The sequence below is a fragment of the Trichomycterus rosablanca genome, chromosome 8, assembly GCF_030014385.1.
Source record: "Trichomycterus rosablanca isolate fTriRos1 chromosome 8, fTriRos1.hap1, whole genome shotgun sequence".
In the NCBI taxonomy this organism is placed as follows: Eukaryota; Metazoa; Chordata; class Actinopteri; order Siluriformes; family Trichomycteridae; genus Trichomycterus; species Trichomycterus rosablanca.
The window spans coordinates 35,059,793-35,086,126 of NC_085995.1; the positions used below are offsets into that span (position 1 = coordinate 35,059,793).

The following is a 26,334-nucleotide window of genomic DNA, read 5'->3' on the forward strand; positions in this document are numbered from 1 at the left end:
TAGTTGTTTTTAATTTAAATATAATAGAAAAAAACATGTTGATACAACATTTAAAACATTTAGGGATGTGTAATGTGTCACTTTAGTACAGACCATCCCATAAAACTTTTTCAGACTGTATAATGACTGAAGTTGGCATTAATTGTGGATTCTATAGACCAGCCTTCTTTTCATCACCAACAAATACCAAACAACAGTCAGACTGCAAATCTCATAACTCTAAACAAGTCAAGGTTACAAGTGTTGTGACTTTCACTAAATGACCCAAAGAAAACCTTCAAGATGTCAGACAAAACTTTGCCATTCTTTGACATCAGACTATGTTGTCAAATAACGAAACATCAAACTCCAAACATGTTAAACTTTTAAAATCACCCTTCCCTCCCTACTTTATACCTAGATTACAGCTCCTTTATTTTAGCACCAGTTTATTTCCCATCCCAGAATTCACTGCAGCAGTTTCCCAGTTACTCAGTAACGGATGTTATTTAAAATGTAGCGAATTACAATTCTTAATACAAAACAAACTTAAGTAAAAGTAAAATTACAGGTTGTAAAATCTACTTTAAAAGTACAAGTACACAAAAAAACTACTCGGTTACAGTAACACGAGTAAATGTAATTTGTTACTTTCCACCTCTGATATTTGTCTCATCGGGTCAAGTTTCTCTGCATTCATTCTATTTATTGGAATAGAAACTAATTTGTTTAAGACATTAGATTTGTGTAAGTTTCTGTAAAACTGCTGATTTAATGACTCCATTTATGTCAATGTATGTTTAATAGTTGTTAATTAGGTGTCTTTTTTCATTTGTTTAAAAAAGAAATAAAAGAAAATGACTCTGTTTCATGACTCTACTGATTCATTTCCAGTCAGAATATTGTTTGTTGCTTTAAGCATAGTTTTTACCAGGTTTTATTAGACTGGATTAGGCTGTTTAATCCTGCTTGTCGAGTATTTACAAAATTGTTCTGAATACTAAAGACAACTGCCTTTTTTCCAGCAATACCCTGAGTCTTGATTCCACTAGATGGCGCAATCCAAACACTACCGACCTTCTTGCTGTGAGGTGACAGTGCTACCCACCGTGCCACCCGTCTGTCGCCCCTACACACAGATATTCATTCTTCACGTTTGAATTGAATAAGGTAGGTCTGGTAAGGTAATCTGTACTTAGGTAACGAGTTTCACATGTAATTTATATCAATTCATGGCCCGTCTGTCAAATTTTAAAACCCAGTGTGGCCCTTGTTTGTTTGTTTGTTTATTAGGATTTTAAAGGATTTGAATTTGACAGACACTTTTGGTTACATTCATGACAGGAACAGTAGTTACACAAGATTCATCAGTTCACAAGGTTATACCGAACACAGTCATGGACAATTTAGTATCTCCAATTTACCTCACTTGCATGTGTTTGGACTGTGGGAGGAAACCGGAGCACCCGGAGAAAACCCACACAGACACGGGGAGAACATGCAAACTCCACACAGAAAGGACCCAGACCGCCCCACCTGGTGATTGAACCCAGGACCTTCTTGCTGTGAGGCGACAATGCTACCCACTTAGCCACCCCAGTGTGGCCCTTGAGCCAAAAAGTTTGCCCACCCCTGGTTTGTACGTTAAAACATTTAATTGTGACAAATTACCAAAAGAAAAAGAAGGGCGACTGTCCAATGATTTTTAACAATGCTGTATGATCAGTATTTTGTTTTAACATATTAAAAATATATTTTTCTCGTTTTAGTTATTGTGTTTTATACAGTAAAGTCACCGTATTGTGACTGTAAGAGTTCTGATGTCCCCTAGAGGGCAGTATTGGACGACCTAATAAACACAACACGTGGGAACGCAGTCACATCACATGGTTGATTTGGATTAAATCCCATTTCAGCATGTGATGATCATTACTGATTTACTCATCAGAAGTTATTCTGGTCGTGGTCATCCTTTAATCTCCATGTATCACATTTACAAATGACTTACAGTTCATACAGGACAGCAAAGACTTAAAACCAGATTAAAACCCACAGAGTTCTAGAGTTTACATTATTGATTCCAGTTTTGGTTTACAAACACAAGGCACCCATTGATTTTCCTAAAGACATGAACCTGTGGCAATAATATCATCGTCCACAGGAAACATCATACAGTCAGATAAAGACTTTCAGAAACCTGCTCACCGGATCCGAGGGATGTCAACACGACAATGATATAAATCAGGTTGCACTACATTTTCTGAAACTTAAATATAGTCAGCAATTACTTCAAGTTACTGGATGTTACAATTTTGGGTAGGTTGCAGCCCCCCGCCCCCCCCCCTACTCTCAATCTAATCATTTTCGATTCCTGATTGTGAGAGAGCCAGATCACCAGACGCCCCTGAGACACGTGTCCAATCTGCGGCTGCTTTTGATCACCTGCCAGTGTGTGGTTCACACAGAGTCATATCACATCTGGAGAGCCACACTAAGCTCCATGTGACTTCACCCCCCTACCAGTCCCAGGGATCGCATTTATCAGCGGTCAGTGGTTCGGTTGCATTTAAACACTCTGTAATGGACGTTGCGACACTCAAGCACCCTATACTTATTTATGTATTTATTTATTTTTTAAATGTGGAACCACTGGAACATACACTGATCAGCCATAACATTAAAACCACCTCCTTGTTTCTACACTCACTGTCCAATTTATCAGCTCCACTTACCATATAGAAGCACTTTGTAGTTCTACAATTACTGACAGTAGTCCATCTGTTTCTCTGCATGCTTTGTTAGTCCCCTTTCATGCTTTTCTTCAATGGTCAGGACCCCCACAGGACCACTACAGAGCAGGTGACACTGCAGTGACACTGACATGGTGGTGGTGTGTTAGTGTGTGTTGTGCTGGTATGAGTGGATCAGACACAGCAGCGTTACTGGAGTTTTTAAATACCTCACTGTCACTGCTGGACTGAGAATAGTTCACCAACCAAAAATATCCAGCCAACAGCACCCTGTGGGCAGCATCCTGTGACCACTGATGAAGGTCTAGAAGATGACCGACTCAAACAGCAGCAATAGATGAGCCTCTGACTTTACATCTACAAGGTGGACCAACTAGGTAGGAGTGTCTAATAGAGTGGACACGGTATTTAAACTCCAGCAGCGCTGCTGTCTGATCCACTCATACCAGCACAACACACACTAACACACCAGCACCATGTCACTGTCCCTGCAGTGAAACACGCAGAGAAACAGATGGACTACAGTTAGTAATTGTAGAACTACAAAGTGCTTCTATATGGTAAGTGGAGCTGATAAAATGAACAGTGAGTGTAGAAACAAGGAGGTGGTTTTAATATTATGGCTGATCGGTGTATAATTCACTGGCACATGGTTGGAAAATCAAATGACCATAATCCATAATGATCCATATTAATGTCTAGGTATTGTAACATGATGGTTCTGACCATCATCTTTAGAAACTCTTCATCTTGTCACTTTAAGCTGAAATATAATGTGTGTGTATTAGATTAGACAAGGCCTCAGTATCTGATCAGCATGCTGTAGCAGCAGGAGAAAAAGCTGTGTGAACATCGCAGCTGTAAAAACACCCATCATACATTCAACATTCAACAGTGTGACAAACATACAGACAGAACGAGATCAGAGAACACAGAAAAACAAGCTGAGCATCAGTTCCACCAGAGAAATGTCACCCATGTTTGTGCGTTATTACAGAGTTGCTATAACAGCCACCACTCTTCTGGGAAAACTTTTTTTTCTCCAAGATTTTGGACTGTCTGTGGGAAATCAGTGGCCATTTATCTGAAAGAACAGTTGTGAGGTCAGGCACTGATGCTAAATTAAAACTCCTGGCTCACAAAAGACATTCCACTTCATCCCAAAGGTGTTGAGGTCAGGGTTTTTTTGCGGGCCACTAAAGAACCTTCATACCAAACGGCATGAGCAGAGGAGGAATATAGAAAAAGCATAATGTGTTCCTACGTGTGAGCCGAAGCTCTCCGTCATGCTTCCCTGTGACACTCTACAGCCAAAGAGGGTGTTGTGTGTGTGGCAGAGATGGTCAGTGCATTAGGGAACTGATGAATTGTACTGTAAAATAAATGCTTGACCAGCATTCATTCATTTTCAATAAATGCTTTAAACTGGTAAGAGTAACAGTGGTGCTAGCACCACCTGAAAACACAGACTCCTACAGACAGGGACTGAAGGCAAGGATTGAACCAGGATGGTACCCACTGTACCTACCACACATGACTGTGCTGCCCTGTTATGTCTAACAATTAATCCTGGCTGGGGTCACTTAATCCTGGTCGGAGTTGGGCGGCACCCAAAACAGGGTGCAAAGAAAAAATACCTCCTTGATAGGCAGCAATTTCCTGCAGGCCAAAACACTTAGAGCACATAAAGGTGGAATATAGAAAAAGCATAGCGTGTTCCTACGTATGAGCCTAAGCTCTAAGCAAAGTGTCAGAGGCTTTTGCTTCCCTGTGACACTCTATAGCCAAAGTGGGTGTTGTGTGTGTGGCAGAGATGGTCAGCACATAGGGGCACTGATGAATTGTACTGGACCAGCATTCATTCATTTTCAATAAATGCTTTAAACTGGTAAGAGTAACAGTGGGGCTGGCACCACCTGAAAACGCTGACTACCACAGACAAGGACTAAAGGGCTGGGGTCCGGGCTGGGGTCATTTAACCCTGACAAGAGTCGGCACCCAAAACAGGGTGCAAAAAAAAAAAAAAAAAAAAAAAAAAATCTCCTTGATAGGTAGCAATTTATTGCAGGCCAAAACACACAGGAGAAGGCGCCCAGGTGGCACAGCGGGTTCTGGTTCTGCTAGCACACCAGTGCCGAGATTCTGAACTCCTCGGTTCTAAACTCGCCGTGGCCACCGGTCAGCTGGGCGCCATCTAGCGAGCACAATTGGCAGTGCCTGCAGCAGACACAGTTCTGCCAGGGCGGGACAACCTGACTGTGTGGGTGTGGTCTTCAAACGCTGTGTAAGTACCCTGATTGACAGATAAGAGGCGCCTGTGCAGAGTGCATGAGTGAAAAATTTCCGGCTGCGTGCGGGTCGGAGGAGGCGTGAGCAGCAATATACCCACCTCGACTGAAATTAGGGATCCCCCAGCAGCGGAAGACAAACCGACTACACTAAACTGAGAGAAAATGCATAAATAAAATAGAAAAAAAAACACTTAGGAGAGTTTAGAGCAGCCAATCCACCTTCTGCATGTTTTGAAAGGTGGACGAACCAATCCATACAGACCAAGGGAGAACACACATACTCTACACAGTCAATGATTCAGGGCAAAGATCCCACCCAGGACTCCTGGACCCTGGATATGCGCCGCTCCCTCATTACCAGCTGTGCCACCACGCTGCCACTTTGCTCTGACATACGTTTCAAATGAAGCTTTGGTATTAGCTGGTATTTACTGCATAGGTTTCAAACCCTGAGGATTTCATTCAGGTGAATTTCCCTTAGTGAAGTGATGAGTGGTACCTTGAAACCCTGGAATTTCCAGGTTCAGTCTGACTAGCTCAGTGTTTTTCGACAGACGACGTAATAATGAGAGAAGCTCCAATTTTACATCATGTTTTCATAAAAAGTGAACAAGTGAACGCTAAGAGCTTAAACCATGCACACAGTAAGCACTGTCCAGTATGACGTTACAGCGTCTCGGCCTCAGAGAAACGTGATCTGACTGAAAATGACAGTAACATGAAGCGTGTGCGACTGTAGAACATACATTATACATGGGATTTCCTAAAGCCTTTTCCTCTCATCAATAAATCTCGCTCAGTGCTAATGTAGCAAGACTAAGTTCTGATAATCTACAGTACACAAATATATTAGAAAAAATATGATTGATTATTTTGTTGCAACTATCAGACAGCGACCTGTGACCACTGTTGAAGGTCTAGAAGATGACCAACTCAAACAGCAGCAATAGATGAGCGATCGTCTCTGACTTTACATCTACAAGGTGGACCAACTAAGTAGGAGTGTCTAATAGAGTGGACAGTGAGTGGACACGATATTTAAAAACTCCAGCAGCGCTGCTGTGTCTGATCCACCCATACCAGCACAACACACACTAACACACCACCACCATGTCAGTGTCACTGCAGGGCTGAGAATGATCCACCACCTAAATAATACCTGCTCTGTGATGGTCCTGTGGGGGTCCTGACCATTGAAGAACAGGGTGATGCAGAGAAACGGATGGACTACAGTCAGTAATTGCCCTACGTATTCCATCACCACTCGTGCTGGCACCTCAACCAGACAGTCGAAATCACTGCTATTATTTTGGTAATACAAAGTTCTATAGTGTGATTACTGAACTACTGTAATTACAGCCTCTGCTGGCTGATCCATGGCCTCTGACATAGACGGGGGATAATGGAGATCGGTGCATGCATGTGATGGTCGCGGCTCTCCTAAATCAGGAGTAGTTATGCAGCAGCAGAGGTGAGGAAATTCAAATGGGTAATTGGATACGACTAGACTGAGAGGAAAACTGAATGGGTGGGGGGTTGCACAACTTACCAGATCTTACCAGTACAGGTTTCTTTTAAAGGATTAACAGATTGTGTCATTCACAGCTATATTCTATAAATGGAACAAACATCAAGCCAGATGGACAGATTATTTACAGCTACAAAACACAAAACTGAAATTAATTATGGCAAAAACTCGAGTAATGAAAGATATGCAGCGATACAAAATCCCCTCAGGATTAGCATGTTAGTTCACCCATCGATTGTCCCAGCACGACAATCACTTCATTCCTATCACACAAACGTATACATAAATAAATCTACTAACAAAAAGATAGAGTGCTGCTGATCTAGAGGTAATTAAAGATCTCTGAGAGTGCAAGAGCATTATAATTACTTAGCGTAATCAGAATTAGGCACAGAGCACCACGTCCCACCATCCCATCTTGTGCTTGATAAATTAAGGTCATAAGTTCAGGAACCGACTCATGGATCCGTGTAAACTGTATCAGAGAACAATCCTCGAGCCCCAGACACACCATGTTTTCCACAAAGCTGTCATACAGGCCATCTCACCGGGGCGCTCAGAGCCAGGGTACCAGCTGTAGCAGTGTAGCCGTGGAGCTTTCTAGCCGTATGCATAGCTATTGCAGGAGTGAGAAAGGACGAAGGGAGGAGGGACGCGGTGAAAAGCTGGAGCAGGGTCAGTATCTCATAGTGCTGGATGCCCTGAAGTAGGAAAGGAACTTAAAGCACATGCTGACTACGAAGTACCAGATGTTGCGTGCCATTTGCGAGCGGGCGATGAAGACGCGCCAGATTAGGATCACCAGGACTGTGTTAAAGGTGTAGCGGATGTTTCTCAACCTGGGAAAAAAAACAGAGCAACAGTGACCTCATGCTGGCATCTCCTAGATTTAAGACATTGTTTACTGACAAGAACATCCATATAATAAAAGAAGAACGTCTTTATTTGTCATGTATACATATACAGGTGTACAGTACAATGAAATTCTTTTTCCGCATATCCCAGTTTGTTTGGAAGCTGGGGTCAGAGCGCAGGGTCAGCCATTGTACGGCGCCCCTGGATGAGACAGGGTTAGGGGCCTTGCTCAAGAGCCCAACAGTGGCTGCATAGCAAAACCTGGATTTCAACTGACAATCTTTCGATTGATAGCTCTAAGCCCTACCCTGTAGGCTACCACTGTCCCCATAGGTGGAACACCAGCTATACAATAATAAACCTAAAGGCAAGCAAATCCGCTACCTAAATCCCTCAACCCCTACCGTCTAGGATCAGTGTGTTGGCATGTGAATATTGCTGCCTTCCGAGATAAAACTGAATAAAAGTTCCTGCTCATTACTGTAAACATTTTGGAAATGAAGATCTAGAGATGAGAAAGAGAGATGAGCCAGAACACAGGTGGGTTGAAAACATCTAGAATGTCTGAAATTTTTCCCTGTTTTGCTGTAACAATGTGAATTAACTTCTGGAATGTTGACTATGGACAGGTTAAAGGTGAGATTGTAGCACAGAAGGCAGAATTCCTTTTTTTAAATATGCTTTTTATGCATCTTCTCCCCTCTTTCTCCCGACTTTTTAAGCACGTCCAATTGCTCGATTGCGTCACGTTTCCTCTCCACTAATGCCGACCCCCGCTCTGATTTGAGGAGAACTAGGCTAACCCACGCCCCCTCCGACACGTGGGCAGCAGCCGTATGCATTTTGTCACCCACACTAGGCGAGTGCATATATGCGAATCAGCCTTGTGTACGGAGAGACACACCCTGATCAAGGCCCTGTGCAGACGCCATCAATCAGCCAGCAGAGGTCGTAGTGCATCAGTTTTGAGGAGTCCCTATCCGGCTTAATATCCCACCCCTATATGAACAACAGGCCAATCGTTGTTCATGTGGCCGCTGAGCCCATGGCAGCCGGATGGCAGAGCTGAGACTCGATACAATGTATTCGAAATCCCAGCTCTGGTGCGCTAGAGTGTGTTTTTACCGCTGCGCCACCTGAGCGGCCTCAGAAGGCAGAATTACTTTATTACATCACGAATACTACAATCGAAAAAGGTTTCTTTAAGCAGAATGTTGTAGAATTTTAGCTCTTGTGATTTTTTATTCTATTTTATGCATTTTTCCCTTTTTCTCCCAAACACGTCATATCTAACTACTTTTCTCCACAGCAGCTGTAAAGCTGTAATTGCAGCAGTGATGAGGAATCCATTGGCCCTCCCACCCAGCAGATGTTAGCCAATCGTATCTGTGGCAGACATTAGCCAATCATGTCTGTGTGTAGGTGCCCAGCCAGCCGATAGCACGGCTGTTATGATTAAAGGTGAACTAGAGCGTCAAATCAGGATTCCTCTTTCTAACATAAGTTTTAAACTGTTTAGTCATTTAGTAAGAAAGTCTAGGGTTATGTTTTATACCATCATCAAGACCTTTTCCTCTACAGCTTAACACGCCCAGAGATGTCTCGGTTCATGCTAAAAAACCTACTATTTTTTGGTTCCATCTACAAACAAACATCCCTGTTTTTAGAAACGTTTATTTGAGTGAAAATGCACTAAATGCATTAAAATTAGGTTTGCAAAATGGAATGGAACCAGTTCCACGTTGGTCAAAAAGGGCTTAAAATTTCAGCATGAAGTAAACACTGACCAGAACTGCAGGTGGGTGGCCCCAATAATCCTCATCCAGTCTAGTGGTAGTTGTTACTTACTTGTTGAGATGTTTGCGTGCAGCAGGTAGACCTGATAACTCTTCGTTCAGCACATACTGCTTCATTCCCATACAGTAATTCTCCATATATTCAGCCCAATGTAACTGTCTCACATCAAAGTTAAACATCTGCACACAACCAAACACAAAATCTCACATTCAGGCCTCAAACAAATCTTGATTAAAATAATAACTTTCACACCAAACAAACACGTAACCATCCCAACTGTCCAAAGTCAGATTTCTTAATGGATTATTTCATTTCATTTTTATCATTCGCTTTATACTGGTCATAGTCATAGCAGGTCCTTTTTCACGGGGAAACACTTGGCACAAGGCAGGAACACCCTGGACACGGGACCAATCCTTCAAAAGGGCTTCGGCCATCACTTCACAAACACAGCCAATCATGATTGTGCAGACGTCCAGCTGGCTAATAACACCGAGATAACACCCGGGTGTCGGTGGTGGTGAGCTAGCCGAGTGCCTCTTATGGATTATTTAATTTCCGGTTTCTTCTGCAAACACTGGGCATAAAGCAGGGCATAGCTAACTATTCCTGTGCAGATGCCCGGCCAGCCTATAAGCACCACCGAGATTCAAACCAGGGTCTCAGTGAGGGGTAGGCTTGTGTAATAGACCGCTGTGCCATCCAGGTGCCGTTTTATCCATTATTAAACAAATATTATGATGTTTTGACACCAACAGAGACACTACAACCCCTGGCAAAAATTATGGAATCACCACTCTTGGAAGATGTTCTGTCAATTGTTTAATTTTGTAGGAAAAAAATAAATCACAGACATGCCACAAAACTATCATTTTTCAAAATGTCTACCTTCTGGCATTAAGAAACAATAAAAAAAAGAAACAAATATAATAGTTGTGGTCAGTCACAATTGCTTTTTTTTAGATCAAGTAGAGGAAAAAAATATGGAATCACTCAAATCTGAGGAAAAAATTATGGAATCACTCTGTAATTTGCAGTTTAAAAACAAAACATCTGCAGCAGATTAGATTTGCTAATTATTCTTCAGTTTAAAAAGAGTGCTCACACCTCGGAGAGCTGTTGCACAAAGCAGATTGTCATGAATCATGGTTCCAACACAAGATATGTCAGTTGAAACAAATGAGAGGATTATAAAACTCCTTCAAGAAGATAAATCATTGTGGAATGTCGCAAAAGATGTTGGTTGTTCCCAGTAAGCTGTGTTTAAAATCTGGACCAAGTACAAACAAAATGGGAAGGTTGTAAAAGGGAAGCATACTGGTAGACCAAGTAAGACATCAAAGCATCAAGATAGAAAACTTAAAGCAATATGTCTTGAAAACAGAAAATGCACAACAAAACAAATGAGAAACAAGTGGCCGGAAAGTGGAGTCAATGTCTGTGACTGAACTGTAAGAAATCACCTAAAAGAAATGGGATTTACATACAGAAAAGCCAAACAAAAGCCACCATTAACACCTAAAAAGAAAAGAACAAGGTTAAAGTAGGCTAAAGAAAAGCAATCGTGGACTGTGGGTGACTGGATAAAAGTGATCTTCAGTGATGAATCGCGAATCTGCATTGGGCAAGGTGATGATGCTGGAACTTTTGTTTGGTGTCTGTCCAATGAAATTTATGAAGATAACTGCCTAAAGAAAACATGTTAATTTCCACAGTTGTTGATGATATGGGCCTGCATGTCGGGTAAAGGCACAGGGGAGATGGTCTTCAATAAATGCCAAAGTCCACATTGAAATTTTGGACGCTTTTCTTATTCCATCAGTTGAAAGGATGTTTGGTGATAATGACTTAATTTTTCAAGATGATAATGCATCTTGCCATAGGGCAAAGGACGTGAAAACTTTCCTTCAAGAAAACATATAATGTCAATGGCATGGCCTGCAAATAGTCCGGATCTCAATCCATTTGAAAATCTCTGGTGGAAATTGAAGAAAATGGTCAATGACAAGGTTCCAACCTGCAAAGCTGATCTGGCAACAGCAAGAGACAGTTGAAGGCAGATTGATGAAGAATACTGTTTGTCATTAGTTAACTCCATGCCTCAGAGAGTTTAAACCATTATAAAAGCCAGAGGTGGTGCAACAAAGTAATAATGGTGCAGTGTTTTCTAATGATTCCATAATTTTTCCCTCAGATTTGAGTGATTCCATATTTTTTTCCTCTACTTGATCTAAAAAAAAGCAATTGTGACTGACCACAACTATTATATTTGTTTCTTTTTTTATTGTTTCTTAATGCCAGAGGGTTGACAGTTTGAGAAATGATAGTTTTGTGGCATGTCTGTGATTTATTTTTTTTCTACAAAATTAAACAATTGAAAGAACATCTTCCAAGAGTGGTGATTCCATAATTTTTGCCAGGGGTTGTATATAGAAAAAAAGAATTACTACTAACAGGTGTAATAAATCAATTATATAAAGGAAATGATGCTTTGCAGCAACAGTTTAGGGAAGGCCTCTCCAGTAGCCTGCACAGAGCCCTGACCTTGGCCTCACTTAACAACCTTGAAATGAACTGGAACATCAACTGAGGCTTTCTTGACCAACATAAGTGTCCAGCCATACAAATGCTCTTTTGCCTGGATGGACACAAATTCCCACAGACATACTTCAAAGTCTTCTGAAAAGCAGCTCTTAAAAGAGCTCACAGAGGTCAATGTATTAATAGCAGTTGGTTTTAAAATAGGATGTCCAACAAGTTCATGGTCAGGTGTCCAAATACTTTCACTCATGTAGTGAAACTCAGGGTGTGTGTGTGTGTGCCGTTAACAACACACTCCAGATATTTCTCTGTATGGAATTCCAAGTATGCCATTTCAGCTCTGCTTGTATAAAGACCTCTTACACAACTCATTCAGCACTGACAATAACACACTGTATGAACACACACACTGTGTTTGTGTGCTGAATGAATGGGTCTGCATGTTATTGTGACTGACTGAGTGTGAGTGTGTGTGTGTGTGTGAGTGTGTGTGTGTGTGTGTGTGTGTGTGTGTGTGTCTGTATATCACAAACCTTTTTGTCTTCAGCTCCCATCTGGTTCATGAGCATGGCAACGTTGTCCGTGTTCCACTCCCACGAGTGGCTGGTGAAGTACTCCAGCACCATCATGGCCTTGTGAAGGCGCGTGATCGTCTTCATCATCCTGCATCACCAGGGAAACGGTTTTAGAGAACAACCAGAACAATCGTGTCTTCTCATGGCACATGAACATAAACTGATGGTAAAAATGTTGAGAAACAGCACAACAACTACAAAGGAAATTCAACCCCAGGAACTTTCCATTAAAATCCCATTACATCTGCGCCATACTCCATGCATGATTACTTCAATTGACAGTACGTTCATGCTGTGTAGAAATGCGGAAGAATTGGACTGTAGTCAAAAAGAAGTGAATTTTTCCATGGATGATGTTGATAATAATTTTAATAGTTCTGACATCATGCATCAGATCTGATAATGTAATGATTTAAACAGTTTAGAGCTCTTAGGAATCTTTGCTTCCATAAACCACAAGCGACTTCAGACCAACACCAGCATGTAACTGTAAAACAAGGGTTACTACCTAATTGTTTTTGTTTTGTTTATTTAAAGGTTTAACCCCATGTCAACACACTGGGTTACATGTATGGCATTATGAATACTGTGTAAAAAAAAACCCTTAAGCATCCTCCTGCATTACTCCATGACACCACCAGCATCAAATTAACACTATGAAACTACGCAGCCAAAAAAGCTGGACGATTGATTCTAAACAGCTGGTAAATCTATACCACACACACATGCACCACAAAAAAGAAAAGTAGCCAAAACGTCATGGCTCTGGGATCTTACCGAGGCTTCTGCCCTGTAAGCCACAGATAGGCGTCGTACAGCAGGGCAGGAAGGGTGTGGCTCACTGTCGTCCAGTACCGATTGGTAAAGGGGTTGGAGCGCAGGTTAACATTGGGCCGTCTGAAGGCTTGCTCTAACGGGTTGGTCTTGAATGTCATGTTTATACAGTTTTCTGCAGAGAGGAAATACAGTACAACGTTTAAACAGGAGCATGTGGGACAGGATGAGAGACACAGTGAGAGCGAAAGTGCAGAACCCAGCGCAGGTCTGAGCTCTGCATTTTCAACTTTTGTCACACATTAGCATCCTAGTGTGACTTTACCTTTCACCCATCAAATGTACACTACATGGCCAAAAGTATGCGGACACTTTCTCCAATTGCTTGTTTATTCTTTTCACTAATTAGAACTTTTAGTTTAAATTACTTTTGGGTATGTATGATTTGTGTAAATCTAATTCATTCAAATCATTCTCCAGTCCACCCAAGATAGAGGGATGGAGGTCCCTGCTGTGTCTGGTACCTCTCAAGATAAGATAAGATGAGATTTTGAGGGAGTTTTTTCTTGCCCTGTCACCCTTGGCTTGTTCAACAGGGGTTTTTGGTCTGTCGGTCCTGGATTCTGTAAAGTTGCTTTGAGACTGTCTATTGTAAAAAATAAAAAAAAAGAAGCTATACAAATAAATTTGACTTGACTTCTAATAATCGGGTTCATATGTTTAATCACATCATCCTAACAGGTGTTTAAAATAAATAATACACTTTCAATTATATGTTTGTTTGTTTATTAGGACTTTAACGTCATGTTTTATACTTTTGGAAAGGGGGCTAACAAAGCATGCAGAGAAACAGATGGACTACAGTCAGTAATTGTAGAACTACAAAGTGCTTCTATATTGTAAGTGGAGCTGATAAAATGGACAGTGTGTGTAGAAACAAGGTGGTGGTTTTAATGTTATGGCTGATCGGTGTATGTCACATTGGGTATTTATGGTAAATATATGAGTGGCTGTTAATTAAAGCCTATTTTTTGAATTGGGATTTCCAACAAGCTAATGGTTGGGAGGATATAGTTTCTGTATAGTCAGTAAATATACATTGTGAGCTTGTATGTAGCTTTTGTCATTTTAAAGACGACCACAAAGCAAACAGCTCCTCTGTGAGACACGTCAGCACTCTCAGAACTGAAATTTAGGACACGGTTTGTTTGCTTCACCTATAAAAAGAAATGAGAACTCAAAAGAATGCAGCCCACATCAGAATGCATGAAGAGTGGACCTGCTCATGAATAGCTGTTTGCTTACCGACAGTGAGTGTCCTATCTTATTCAGACTTTATGATTCAGCCTCGTCTGTGCACGCAGGTGTAAAAGCTCGCTGTTTCAGTGCAAGATGAATACCTGAACTTGGCATCATAACTCGAAATCCGAGGACAGTAGTGGGTCTTGAATTTTGCTTCTTTTTTCCCCTGGCCTTACTTTTCCTGCTTTTGCTTTTATTTTCAAAGCCAAGGTTAAATACTTTGTAAACGAATGAAGTTGCACATAGTACTCACTCACAGGTATTACGTACACTAGTATTATAAGCACATGAATGCTCAAAGTGAACTCTGAAGTATGACGAGAATTCTTACCGACTTCTCCCCAGTGAAATGGATTAATTGCCCCAGTCGTGCAGTTGTACACCAACAGACTTCTCGGCCTGCAAAAAATTTTGTTCAGTTGGGTTGTTATTGACTTTGTTTAAACCCTGTTTTGCTCCATGGTTGTTTGATTCTCTTACTGTTAGTCCAGTGGGCTACAACATGCAAATCTTAACATGGTCCATGTGATTTGTGTACCTGCAATTGGAGATGCAGCGTGTGTTTGTGTTATGAGAGTAAAGGTTTGTAGATGCACCTTATGGACCTTGTTCATAACGCACTCACTCACTCACTATAGACCATTTCAAATGAATATTCATGAGTCCAGGAAGTGACGTAGATGTTCCTAAGACGCTTCCGCTTGGTGGTAAACAGCGCTCAGAACAACAGCGATTGAGCACAACTGCTTCCATTCTTTTGCGTTAGTTCAGGTCTGATTTATTGACAGTATGTCTAAATTAAAGTTAGGACCGTGTTGTTCGGTTGGCGGATGTTCCCTCAGGCCAGGTACAAACTTGCTTTCAGAAATTAAGGTGAACAGATTTCAAAAAGAACGCACAGCGAAACGCTTGGATTGCTGCTGTAAATAGAGACGACTGGATACCCACCATCAACTCTTATAATAAATGTAATATATATTATTTCATAATAAATAATATATACATAATAAATGTCCCTGACGTTTAGCTTACGTGTATTAAAATACGCAGGCGCTTAATATTTGTATTAATAGAACAGAATAAACATGAACCTAACATTAGCCTTAAAAAGTTAACATTTTCCCTAGAATACGATTTAAAAGCCATAACTTTATAGGACTATATTTTGGGTAAATGTCACTATATGGAATTAAATTAACAGCTTAATTAGCTGCAATAATTAGCTTAGCTTAATTATTAAATGACACGCAGACCTGTAAAGAAACATTGTTCTACTTTTGTAATACAAAAAGTAAACATACTATTTATGAATTCATTGTGCTTACTGTAAAATATTTCATGTATTTCCAGTTAGGCTATAAAAAAATCGTTTTAGCATTAGCTAATATGTTCTAATTCAGATGATACGTAATTCACTGTGGTTTGTCATATTTTTATCATATTATAATAGCTCTTAGCTCAACAGACACAAAAGGGGAGATGACACAATAATTATTTTAATAATTAATTGTATGCGTTCAAACTGCGGTATGCTTTCACTGCCTCTCTGGTGTAAACACGCTCCGTTTCAACAAGGTAGTGACACACGGCTGGGTATGTTACATGAATGTTACCTCAGGCAAACGTTTTATGTCAGCAGAAAAACACTGTCTTCTTAAATTCTCCTCAAAAGGGGCTGGTAAAGATACTTGATGATCTATCATTAATTTCTGCTTATATCGCGTTTGTTCCGCGTTCGGGAGACTCGCAAAGTACGAGCTCGTCATGTTGACAGCTGGATGGATGTTTAAAAGTGGCGCTACCGGAAAGGCGAAAGGACCAGACATGCGCAGTAGCGTTGTTATTGTTTACCCTCATTGAAACGGTCTATATGAGAAGCACTGAAGCGATGAGGGCGGGGTGGGCAAGTGTTCTTCACTTTGAAAAAAAAACTTTATTTCAGAGCCCTTTGAAGCTCCAAAGCTTTAACGAGAATCAAAGGGCAAAGGCAGTTGTTTGGTTTCTTCCTAGCTGGAAAGGGTAAAGGGAGGACTGTGAAAATAATGATCATTACGTGTGCAGGCGTTCCACTGACCTGGTGTGTCTTTGTGAGCCTGAATACCAAGCGGCGGTCAGGGTGGTGTTGATGACCACGTCGACTGGCACGAGATCAGCGACGGCGCTGTTGGACGCCCTCATGGTGCGCAGGATGCCCTTCCCTGCCTGCACAAACACAACAGATTTACAAAAACGCCCTCACAGTGTCAGTCGATCTACTGAAAATCTGACAGGAAGCTCACCATTATCATGCTAATAAATAAAACAAGACCGCTTACGGCTATGAAGATTCCACTGGGTCCGTTGAAATTGTCTATCCAGCCCTAACGTGGAAACGAATTCCAGAATCACAACAACAATCACAGACACACAGTATTGCTCTAGTAATGCCAAGGTCACATGGTATGAGGTGACAGCAGCGTGAGAGATATTTACAGGGAAGGGCTCTTTCCAGCTGGCTCCTACTATGGAAGGTCGGACGATGGCTACGTTGAGGTTCCCACATTCCTGTTGTACCAGGTACTCTGCCAGGGCTTTGGTATACGTGTATGTGTTAGGCCGTTCGCCAAGCAGCTTTGGGGTGATCAGACTGACCAGTTCATCGTCCATCCATCTGCACAGAAAACACAAGACTGCACATGACATTTCATACAGAGCAAAAGTCATAAAGTGTGCATTCTCAGTCATAAAGTTAAGCTGTGTGTGCGAGTGTAAATGCAGTTTTAAAGGTCACATGTTTTGTGGAAGTTTTGAGACTCATTTGGGAATTAAAAAAACAATTGTGGTTGTTGTAAGTGAATTTGTTTTTTATTAATCCCTTCTTGAAATAACACTTTAGCTGCTTAACTGGGTTCTCTCTTGCTATATATTGCACTGAAGACCTAGTGAGCTGCCTTGCTGCCTGCTGCCTACTGCCTAGGCAGCTGCCTAACTTACAAGTCAGATTATTTAGATGCACTCCTTGAAGGTGATTACATCACCACATTTACGCTTACTAAGCTAGTACTGTTAGCCTCCGGTCATTCAAACCAATGGGGTGAGGCAGCACAACCAGCTAGCATGGCAGCTAACATCTCCCTCTGTGTACTGAAAATGGTCAATTGTCACTGACCAGCCTGGATTTGCAAATAAATTCATTAAAAATCAATTAGAATTTTTTTGTACATTTGAAAAGAACTCCTCTGGTTGCTCTGCATTCATCTGCCATATTTGTCATTTTTGTGAGAAAAGTTGTGCTGCACTGAATGCTGGGATTGCCTTCAACGCTAAGGAAGCATCAGATGCTCCCTCGTTATTCAGTCAGATTATCACTTCGAAATAATGCACCTTAGTAGGCAGCAAAGTATCAGAACAGAGACATGTCTTCTTCTCGGGGGCCGCACGTAGAATGATGTAAAATGCATTTTTATTGCATTTTACTCTCAGCCCCAAGTTCTTTGAATTTGTAAGAAAAAAAGAGAAGAAATATGTAGATATTTTAAGAATGACTTACTCCAGTGTGTCTATTAGCCTTCTGTAATCGACAGGTGGTTGGTAGACAACCTCCTCGATGAGCTCGCGGTCACAGTTAGCGTAGGCCGTGGAGACGTGAATAAACACCTCCAAGTTCTTCATCCTGTGTGCCAGTTTTAGCATCTTCTGTGTGGCCAGCACGTTCAGCTGCATGGCGTCTCTAATCAACACAAACACAATTCTAACTGCAAAGCTTTAATAGTAGGAGCTGAACTCATAAAGACATAAATGTGGAGACTCTTTGGGGGTGGGGGGGATACAAGATACGGACCTGTACCACAAACATTTATCAGGTCAACATAGCTTAAGATTTGGACTGCACAAAGTCTAAATTGAAACAGATTCTTATTAATTTCCAAATAATGAGCACTAATGAGCAATTATTGAGCTAAATACATGATTCAACTATGTCCATGTTTTAAAGGGGAACCAGAGCTACTGGCCTGGCCGGGCACAACTGTCTGTGCCTGAGGGAGGTTGAAAAGTATTTTGCCGCAACTGTGTGCAAATGTCCCCTCTGCTGTCTGGTTGAAGAACCTGCACTAACTGCCCCGACATTTTTGGAAAGTGTTGCATGCATCAAATTAGGAATTTGCATGTATTTTTATTTCATTTCAATCAAATGCTTTAGCCTGGTCGGGAATGCAGCAGGTCCGGTTTCAATGAGAATCACTGGATGAAAAGCGGGAATACCCTGGACAGGGCGCCAATCCACTGCAAGGCTTCAGCCACCCAGACATATGCCAATCATGTCTGTGTAGTTGCCCAACCGACTGATAACACTGCTGAGATCTAAACCTGGATTATCTCATTTAAAGCTGTGCATTAAAAAAAATTGCCACGCCACCCAATAGTAGCATATTTTTACAAAAAATCCATAAAGTTTATTGAGTATTTGCAATCCAAAAGCTGTTTTACTATAATTTAAATAGATATAGGATAATTTACAAGTTAGACTAACATAAAAAGTCTGGCTGTTTTGTTCTATGGGTTTAATGAAGAAGGGTATCATTTTAATTGGGTTTAGCATCATCCCTGCCAAAAAAAGCACAACACATATTTAAAACAATTAATTTATTAATTTAGGGATTAATGTTATTCAAACCCTGTACCACCAACAAACCCCCCTGCACCTCCTGAAATGAATAACCTGTTTTACCACCTTTAGCAGCATTGAAACAAACACTTCACTTTTCCGTTGTCTCTCGTTTATACTGGTTGTCTTTTTTATTTACACTTTAATCAGAAGAGATGACCTTGATCAACAGTAAATTCGTTAGTAAACAGTGACAGGGCGAGAACATGAAGAAATATAAAAGGTCACGTCTTACTTGAGGGGTTCGTTAAAGCGGATGGTGGCGGCGCAGTGGAACACAATGTTGATGCAGTCAGTCAGCGTGTTCTGGTCCTCTTTACTCAGGTTTAAGTCGGGCTGTGTCAGGTCACTGTTCACCGCCACGATCTTCTCTGCAAAATCTGGCTGCTCCACTTTTAATCTGTCGAAGAGCTGAGGCATGCACAGTAAAGAGCACATTCAATAATCTATAGTCCAGCCAGGTCAGCCATGAAAACATGATTTTTTTCCATCTATGCAGTAACAGTTGTAACAGCTAATAAACCACAAGAAAATATAATAAAGCTTCACACTGAATGTAAACTAATGGAATGAATATAAAATGCTCTAAAGCTTTATTGATTTTAGCTAAACAACTTTTAACCTAAATAAAACTCACACAATGCAATACCAATAATTAATGAACTCCATAACATTGTGCCAATAGTCCATAAAAACATGTTTTTTTTATTTTAATGGAATTACAGTCCAGTTTTCACCTCAGTCCTCATCAGTGCACTTCACTATTAGTGCCACAACTCTACAGATAATAGCCTGGCACTGTCTTACTGAAATAATAGTGGACTGGAAAAACCTTAATAGCAGCTCTCTAAAATCCCAATATATACTTCTGAATGGATCAGTGGAACCTTCAGACATGTACATGCCACCCTGTGCTGTGGGCACTGGTGCATCCCCATGTCATGACAGATGTAAACTTTTGTAGCTTTTGCTGATAGCCATGCAGTGTACACTGTGTTAAGTGACAACGTTTTTCTGAAGTACTCCTGAACTCCTTTTTGTGCCAAACATAGCTTTTGGAATTAATAATAAAGGTTCAACATTGGCCTTATCAGAACGTGACACATTTTCCCACATGCAACCTTAATGTAGATTTTTGCAAAATGTAGCAGGGCTTGGATGTTCTTTCTTGCCACCATACCCCACAGCCCAAGTATATGAAGAACAGGAGAGATTGTTGTCACATGTATTACACAACCAGTACAAGCCAGAAATTCCTGCAGCTCCTTTACTGTTGCTGTAGGGTCTTGGCAGCCTCCCGGACCAGTTCTCTTCTTGTCTTTTCATCAGTTTGGAGGGGCGTCCAGTTCTTGGTAACGACACAGTTGTGCCACATTTTATCCAATTGAGGACGTCGTCTCTGTGTTTCCATGGTAAATGCAACAATTTTTATATCCTTCTCCTGACTGATACTTTTCAACAAGAAGATCACTTTGGTTCTTTGTAAGCTTTTTGCGGACTGTGTGACGTTTGATATAAGATGCATATAAATAAACAACATAAAAATCCCACTAGAAGAGCTAAACTGCATATGGGGATATTAAGATTCACTTTATATGATGGGAGGTGTCACTGACTCCTACTTAACATGAGCTTGAATGTGATTGGTTTATTCTGACCCAGAACAGCCACATCCCCAATTATAAGAGGATGTGCACACTTATGCAAGCACGTTATTTTAGATGTGTGTGTTTTTATTTTTCTCTCTAAACAATTGTATTTCTTTTTTTTTTTTTATTGAATTGCACTGGTCATAGGTCACATTAAAGATGAAAATAAATCAGATTTTTTACATCACAAAAACCTGATATTTTACCAGGGGTGTGTTGATACTTTATATCCACTGTATACAAAAGGAACCAACTATTTAAACTAACATACAATTAAATGGACTAACTGAGTAATTAACATTAGTATGTGCTTACATGTGGTGCTTATATAAAAGGTTCAAAACAAAACTCATGTAATCCACAGAATACCAATAATACAAAAGTAATAACTTGTTCTCATACACTGATCATCCATAACATTAAAACCACTTGTTTCTACATTCACTGTCCATTTTATCAGCTCCACTTACCATGTAGAAGCACTTTGCAGTTCTACAATTACTGACTTTTTTCTGCATGCTTTGTTAGCAGCATTTCACTCTGTTCTTCAATGGTCAGGACCCCCACAGGACCACTACAGAGCAGGTATTATTTAGGTGGTGGATCATTGTCAGTACTGCAGTGACACTGACATGGTGGTGGTGTGTTAGTGTGTGTTGTGCTAGTATGAGTGGATCAGACACAGCAGCGCTGCTGGAGTTTTTAAATACCGTGTCCACTCACTGTCCACTCTATTAGACACTCCTACCTAGTTGGTCCACCTTGTAGATGTAAAGTCTGAGACGATCGCTCATCTATTGCTGCTGTTTGAGTTGGTCATCTTCTAGACCTTCATCAGTGGTCACAGGACGCTGCCCACAGGGCGCTGTTGGCTGGATATTTTTGTTTGGTGGACTATTCTCAGTCCAGCAGTGACAGTGAGGTGTTTAAAAACTCCAACAGCATTACTGCAGTGCTGAGAATGATCCAACACCCAAATAATACCTGCTCTGTAGTGGTCCTGGGAGTCCTGACCATTGAAGAACAGCATGAAACAAAGCATGCAGAGAAACAGATGGACTAGTAGTAGAATTACAATTGTAGAACTACAAAGTGCTTCTATATGGTAAGTGGAGCTGATAAAATGGACAGTGTGTGTAAAAACAAGGAGGTGGTTTTAATGTTATGGTTGATCAGTGTACACAAAGATTATTCAGTCTAGTTTTGCCTTAGTCCTGATCAGAATACTTTTTACTATTGGTTCAGATTAACTATTTCCTTTTTTATTTACCAAGTGTTTCACTGCAGGTATCTACAGCTTTTTTTCTCAACTTAATCTAGATAACAGTGCCACATTATATTTTGAATTAACCGGCTCTGATTAGTGATGCTAAAGATGTTAATGAAGTAAAGACAGATGAAAAAGTCGTCAATCAATTAATGCTGTTGGTTAAAAAAAAAAGTCATTTTCATAATTTCCAACAGGTGACATTTCATTTGAATTGAGAGTGACGCTACAGAAGGCAGAATTCTACCTCACCCTCACCACCCTCAGCGCCAGTTCTGTTTACACATCGCAGAGCGCAAACCCGAACAGGTGAAAATAAATCACACCTCTGTATCATATAAATAATGAACGACGGAACAAGCAGGCATTAAAAAAACAAGCGGCGAAGCTGTTTTGCATCAGCGTGAAGTCTGACTGCCTGTTAAAATCTGCAGACGCTGATTTGCATGGAAATGTTTATTTTTCCAACAAAAATTATTTGGATGTTTTGCATCTTGTCCCTGTATAACATCAGAACCACAGTGGCTGTCGGTCTTGACACTAATGTTGTCAGGACGAGCTTTAAGATACTGGCAGCATCTTTATTTAAAAGATGTTTGTTTAAAATCTACATTCATAATGTTGAACTAAAGTAGATCCCTAAATCAAGATTGGATCTATCATCTGAAATAAAGCTGTTTGATTGGATCCAGACATTAATAATGTTAAATACACAATTGCTATTCTATAAACATACATATACGTCCATATGTTTGTTTATTAGGATTTTATTGACATGTTTTACACTTTGGTTACATTCATGACAGGAACGGTAGTTACTCATTACACAAGGTTCATCAGTTCACAAAATTATATCAAACACAGTCATGGACAATTTTGTATCTCCAGTTTACCTCACTTGCACGTCTTTGGACTGTGGGAGGAAACCCACGCAGACATGGGGAGAACATGCAAACACCACACAGAAAGAATCCAGGACCTTCTTGCTGTGAGGCGACAGTGCTACACACTTAGCCACCGTGTGGTTAGGGCCAGTAATAGCTCAGTGGTTAAGGTACTGGACTAGTAAACAGAAGGTTGTCGGTTCAAGCCCCGCCGCCACCAAGTTGCCACTTTTGGGTCCCTGAGCAAGGCCCTTAACCCTCAATTGCTCATCGTGTTCCGCTCATTGTGTAAGTCGCTTTGGATAAAAGCGTCTGCTAAATGCTGAAAATGTAAATGTGTCGTCCGCATTTATATGTAGTTGGATCCTCTTTGCAGCGATAACAGCCTCTACCTCTCTGATAAAGCTTTCCACAGCATTTTGGAGTATGATGACAAGCTTGTGCCCAGTCTGTCAAAACAGCTTTTGTAAATTACGTGACTGAAGTTGAACAGAAAGGCTTGACCCACAGTCTGTTTTCCAATTAATTGTCCAAGCACTGAATAGGATTGACCAGGATCGAAAAGTCAGGGTTTAGTGCATGCCAAACTTATCAAACCATATATTTATGAACCATGCTTTGTGGACAGGACCACAGCCATGCTGGAACACTTAAAAGCCCTCTTTATAATGTCTGTAGTAATTAAATTATTTTACATAGTTGATTTTTATACCTTTTAGAAATACATTTATTCATGAGTATTGTGTCCATATACTTTTGGCCATTTAGTGTATTTAACTGCTTTTTGCATTTAACTGTCTTAAATTTGAATACAATGGTGCTGGCGCTCAGTGCACAAGGCCACCACTATCAGCCAGCTGGGCATCTACACAGACATCATAGGCTATGGCTAAGCGGGGGATGGCCGAAGCCCTGTGATGTACTGGCACCCTGTTCAGGGTATTCTTGTCTTGCGTCCAGTGTTTACAGTGGAACCAGAACCACAGCAACCCTGACCAGGATAAAACAGTTGATCAGAATGAAATTAAATGAGCAATGTTGCTGTTAAAAGCCAAAATAGAACAACCACCTTCATTTATTTGTTTACACTCATCACTTCATCCTGGTCAGGATCGTGGTTGGTGCATACCAGACAAGGCAAAAATACACACTGGACAGGAATATAACTTGCGCACACACTCATTTACACTCGCTCAGAGCTAGGCACAACATAGCCAATACACCTTCTGCATGTTAGGATGTGTAAGGAAACCAAAGACCTTCATGCGTTTACATTTGAACCAGAAAATGCTTCAGTTAACTAAACCAGAAATACTGGTTTTACCCACCCTGATAAAACCTGCGTATATAATGTAAATGCAAACAAAGCCTCAGGGTGCTCTGTCATACTGGTGCCGCACATCAGTAACACTGGGGTTTAATCTTTATACACAGTATGTGGTCAAAAGTATTGGGACACCCTGTCTAATTATTGATTCATGTGTTTCAGCCACAACAATCCCTAACGTGTAAGAAATCAATTACTTAAAGGAAATTATATGCTTCCAAGTTTGCAGCAACAGTTTAGGGAAGGTCTTTCCTGTTCCAGCATGACTGTACCCCTGTGCTCGGTTAAAAAAAAATTCTAGTCGGGAGCCCAGGTGACGCAGTGGGATATTCCGCTAGCACACCAGCGCAGAGATTCTAAACTCCCGAGTTCGAACCTCAGCTCTGCTGCCGATCGGCTGGGCATTCTCTAGCGGGCATAATTGGCAGTGCCTGCAGCAGACAAAAAATTGGCCATTTAAAGTCTGCCGGGAGGGTAAAAATCCAGACTGATGTGGGTGGGGTCTTCGACACTGTGTAAGGACCTTGGTTAGTAGCCTGCATAAACAAAATAGCAAAAATATAAATAAAGAAATGAAAATTAAAAAATTCAGAGCCCTGACCTCAGCCCCACTGAACAGCTTTGGGATGAACTGGAACATCAACTGAGTCTTTTTGACCAACATCAGTGCCTAGCAATACAAATGCCCTTTTGACTGAATGGACACAAATCCCCACAGTCATACTTCGAAGTCTTGTGAGTAGCCTTCTCAAAAGAGTGGCTGTTGTTATAGAGGTCAGTCTATTTTTTTTACCATTTGTTTTTAAAATGCGATGTCCAAAAAGCTCATGGTCAGGTGTCCAAATACGTATGGCAATATACTGTAGTGTATTTAAGAAGCATAAAGAATGATGGTTGGATCTTGATGCTACACCCAATTGTTTCCCTACTGCAGAACTTTCTAAAAGCTCCAGTCGGACCTCACGTCCGAGTAAGAAACCTGAAGCCAGCCAGCGCCGCCCTGTACTCACCCTGCAGTTGATCATGTCTGTGATCCGAGCGCTGGGCGACTGGCCCGCTTTGGGCCGTACGAGGACGTAGGCGGATTTGATGGCGGGACATGAGCGCAGCAGTTTTTCCAGCAGCACTTTGCCTATGAAGCCTGTAGCACCAGTGATCAGCACATTCTTGTCTGTGTAGTACTCTGGAATGGTGACCATCCTGAGCGCACTGACCCAACCTGGTCACACACCTGAAACAAAGAGCATCAGGAACACTGTTACAGAGAACCAGCAACGGCAACCTTACATTACCAAACTGGTGATCTGTTACCATTAACAATACCATTTAATAACCAGTACCTAGTGAATCTACTCTATATGGACAAAAGTATTGGGACACCCCTTCTAATTACTAAATTTGTGTGTATAAACTACAGCAGTTGCTAACAGGTGTATTAAAACAATTATTTAAAGGAAATTATATGCTTCCAACTTTGCAGCAACAGTTTAGGGAAGGCCCTTTTCTTTTCCAGCATGACTGCCCTATGCATTTAGCTTTGGAATGAACTAGAACATCAACTGAGGCTTTCTTGACCAACATCAGGTGGGTGCTGGAGCCTATCCCAGCTTTTCAATGGGCGCAAGGAACACAGTAACACCCTGGACAGGGTGCCAGACCATCGCAGGGCACACACACACACACACACACACACACACACACACACACACACACACACACACACACACACACACACACACACACACACACACACACCCATTCACCTATAGGGCAATTCAGTGTCTAGTTAACCTGACTGTTTTTGGACTGTGGGAGGAAACCGGAGCTCCCAGAGGAAACCCATGCAGACACAGGGAGAACTCCACACAGAAAGAAGCCGGACTGTCCAGCCTGGGGATCGAACCCAGGACCTTCTAGCGGTGAGGCGACAGTGCTACCCACCGAGCCACCCCATACAAAAGTCATGTGAGAAGCCCTTTCATAAGAGTGGCTGCTGTTATAGCTGAAATTATTACAGTAAGGTCACTCTATTTTAATACCATTTGTTTTTTAAAGGGGACGTCCAACAAGCTCATAGTCAAGTGTCCAAATACTGTAGTGTTTGTTGAAATTCACAGTATGTGGACACCTGACCATGAGCTCGTTAGACATCCTATTTACCTAAACCATT

At 41.2% G+C, this 26,334-nt stretch overlaps 1 protein-coding gene across 5 annotated transcripts; it reads right to left on the reverse strand.

Moving 5' to 3' along the window:
- Window positions 1–6,960: 6,960 nt before the first annotated feature.
- Window positions 6,961–26,129, reverse strand: far1 (fatty acyl CoA reductase 1). 5 transcript variants are annotated; one of them, XM_063000121.1, is made up of 12 exons: window positions 26,075–26,129; window positions 25,175–25,347; window positions 19,273–19,448; window positions 17,922–18,101; window positions 16,865–17,042; window positions 16,708–16,752; window positions 16,479–16,594; window positions 14,724–14,794; window positions 13,094–13,265; window positions 12,275–12,404; window positions 9,252–9,379; window positions 6,961–7,387 (listed from the first exon to the last, which is right to left on the reverse strand). In XM_063000121.1, exons 1-12 carry the CDS (start codon window positions 26,127–26,129, stop codon window positions 7,225–7,227), a joined length of 1,587 nt encoding a protein of 528 aa, XP_062856191.1. In that variant the 3' UTR covers window positions 6,961–7,224. The 5 variants fall into 5 exon arrangements, with proteins under 5 accessions (XP_062856191.1, XP_062856192.1, XP_062856193.1 ...); XM_063000122.1 differs by lacking the exon at window positions 26,075–26,129 and having other exon boundaries at window positions 25,175–25,363; XM_063000123.1 differs by lacking the exon at window positions 26,075–26,129 and having other exon boundaries at window positions 14,724–14,782; window positions 16,467–16,594; window positions 25,175–25,363.
- Between the last annotated feature and the right edge of the window lie 205 nt (window positions 26,130–26,334).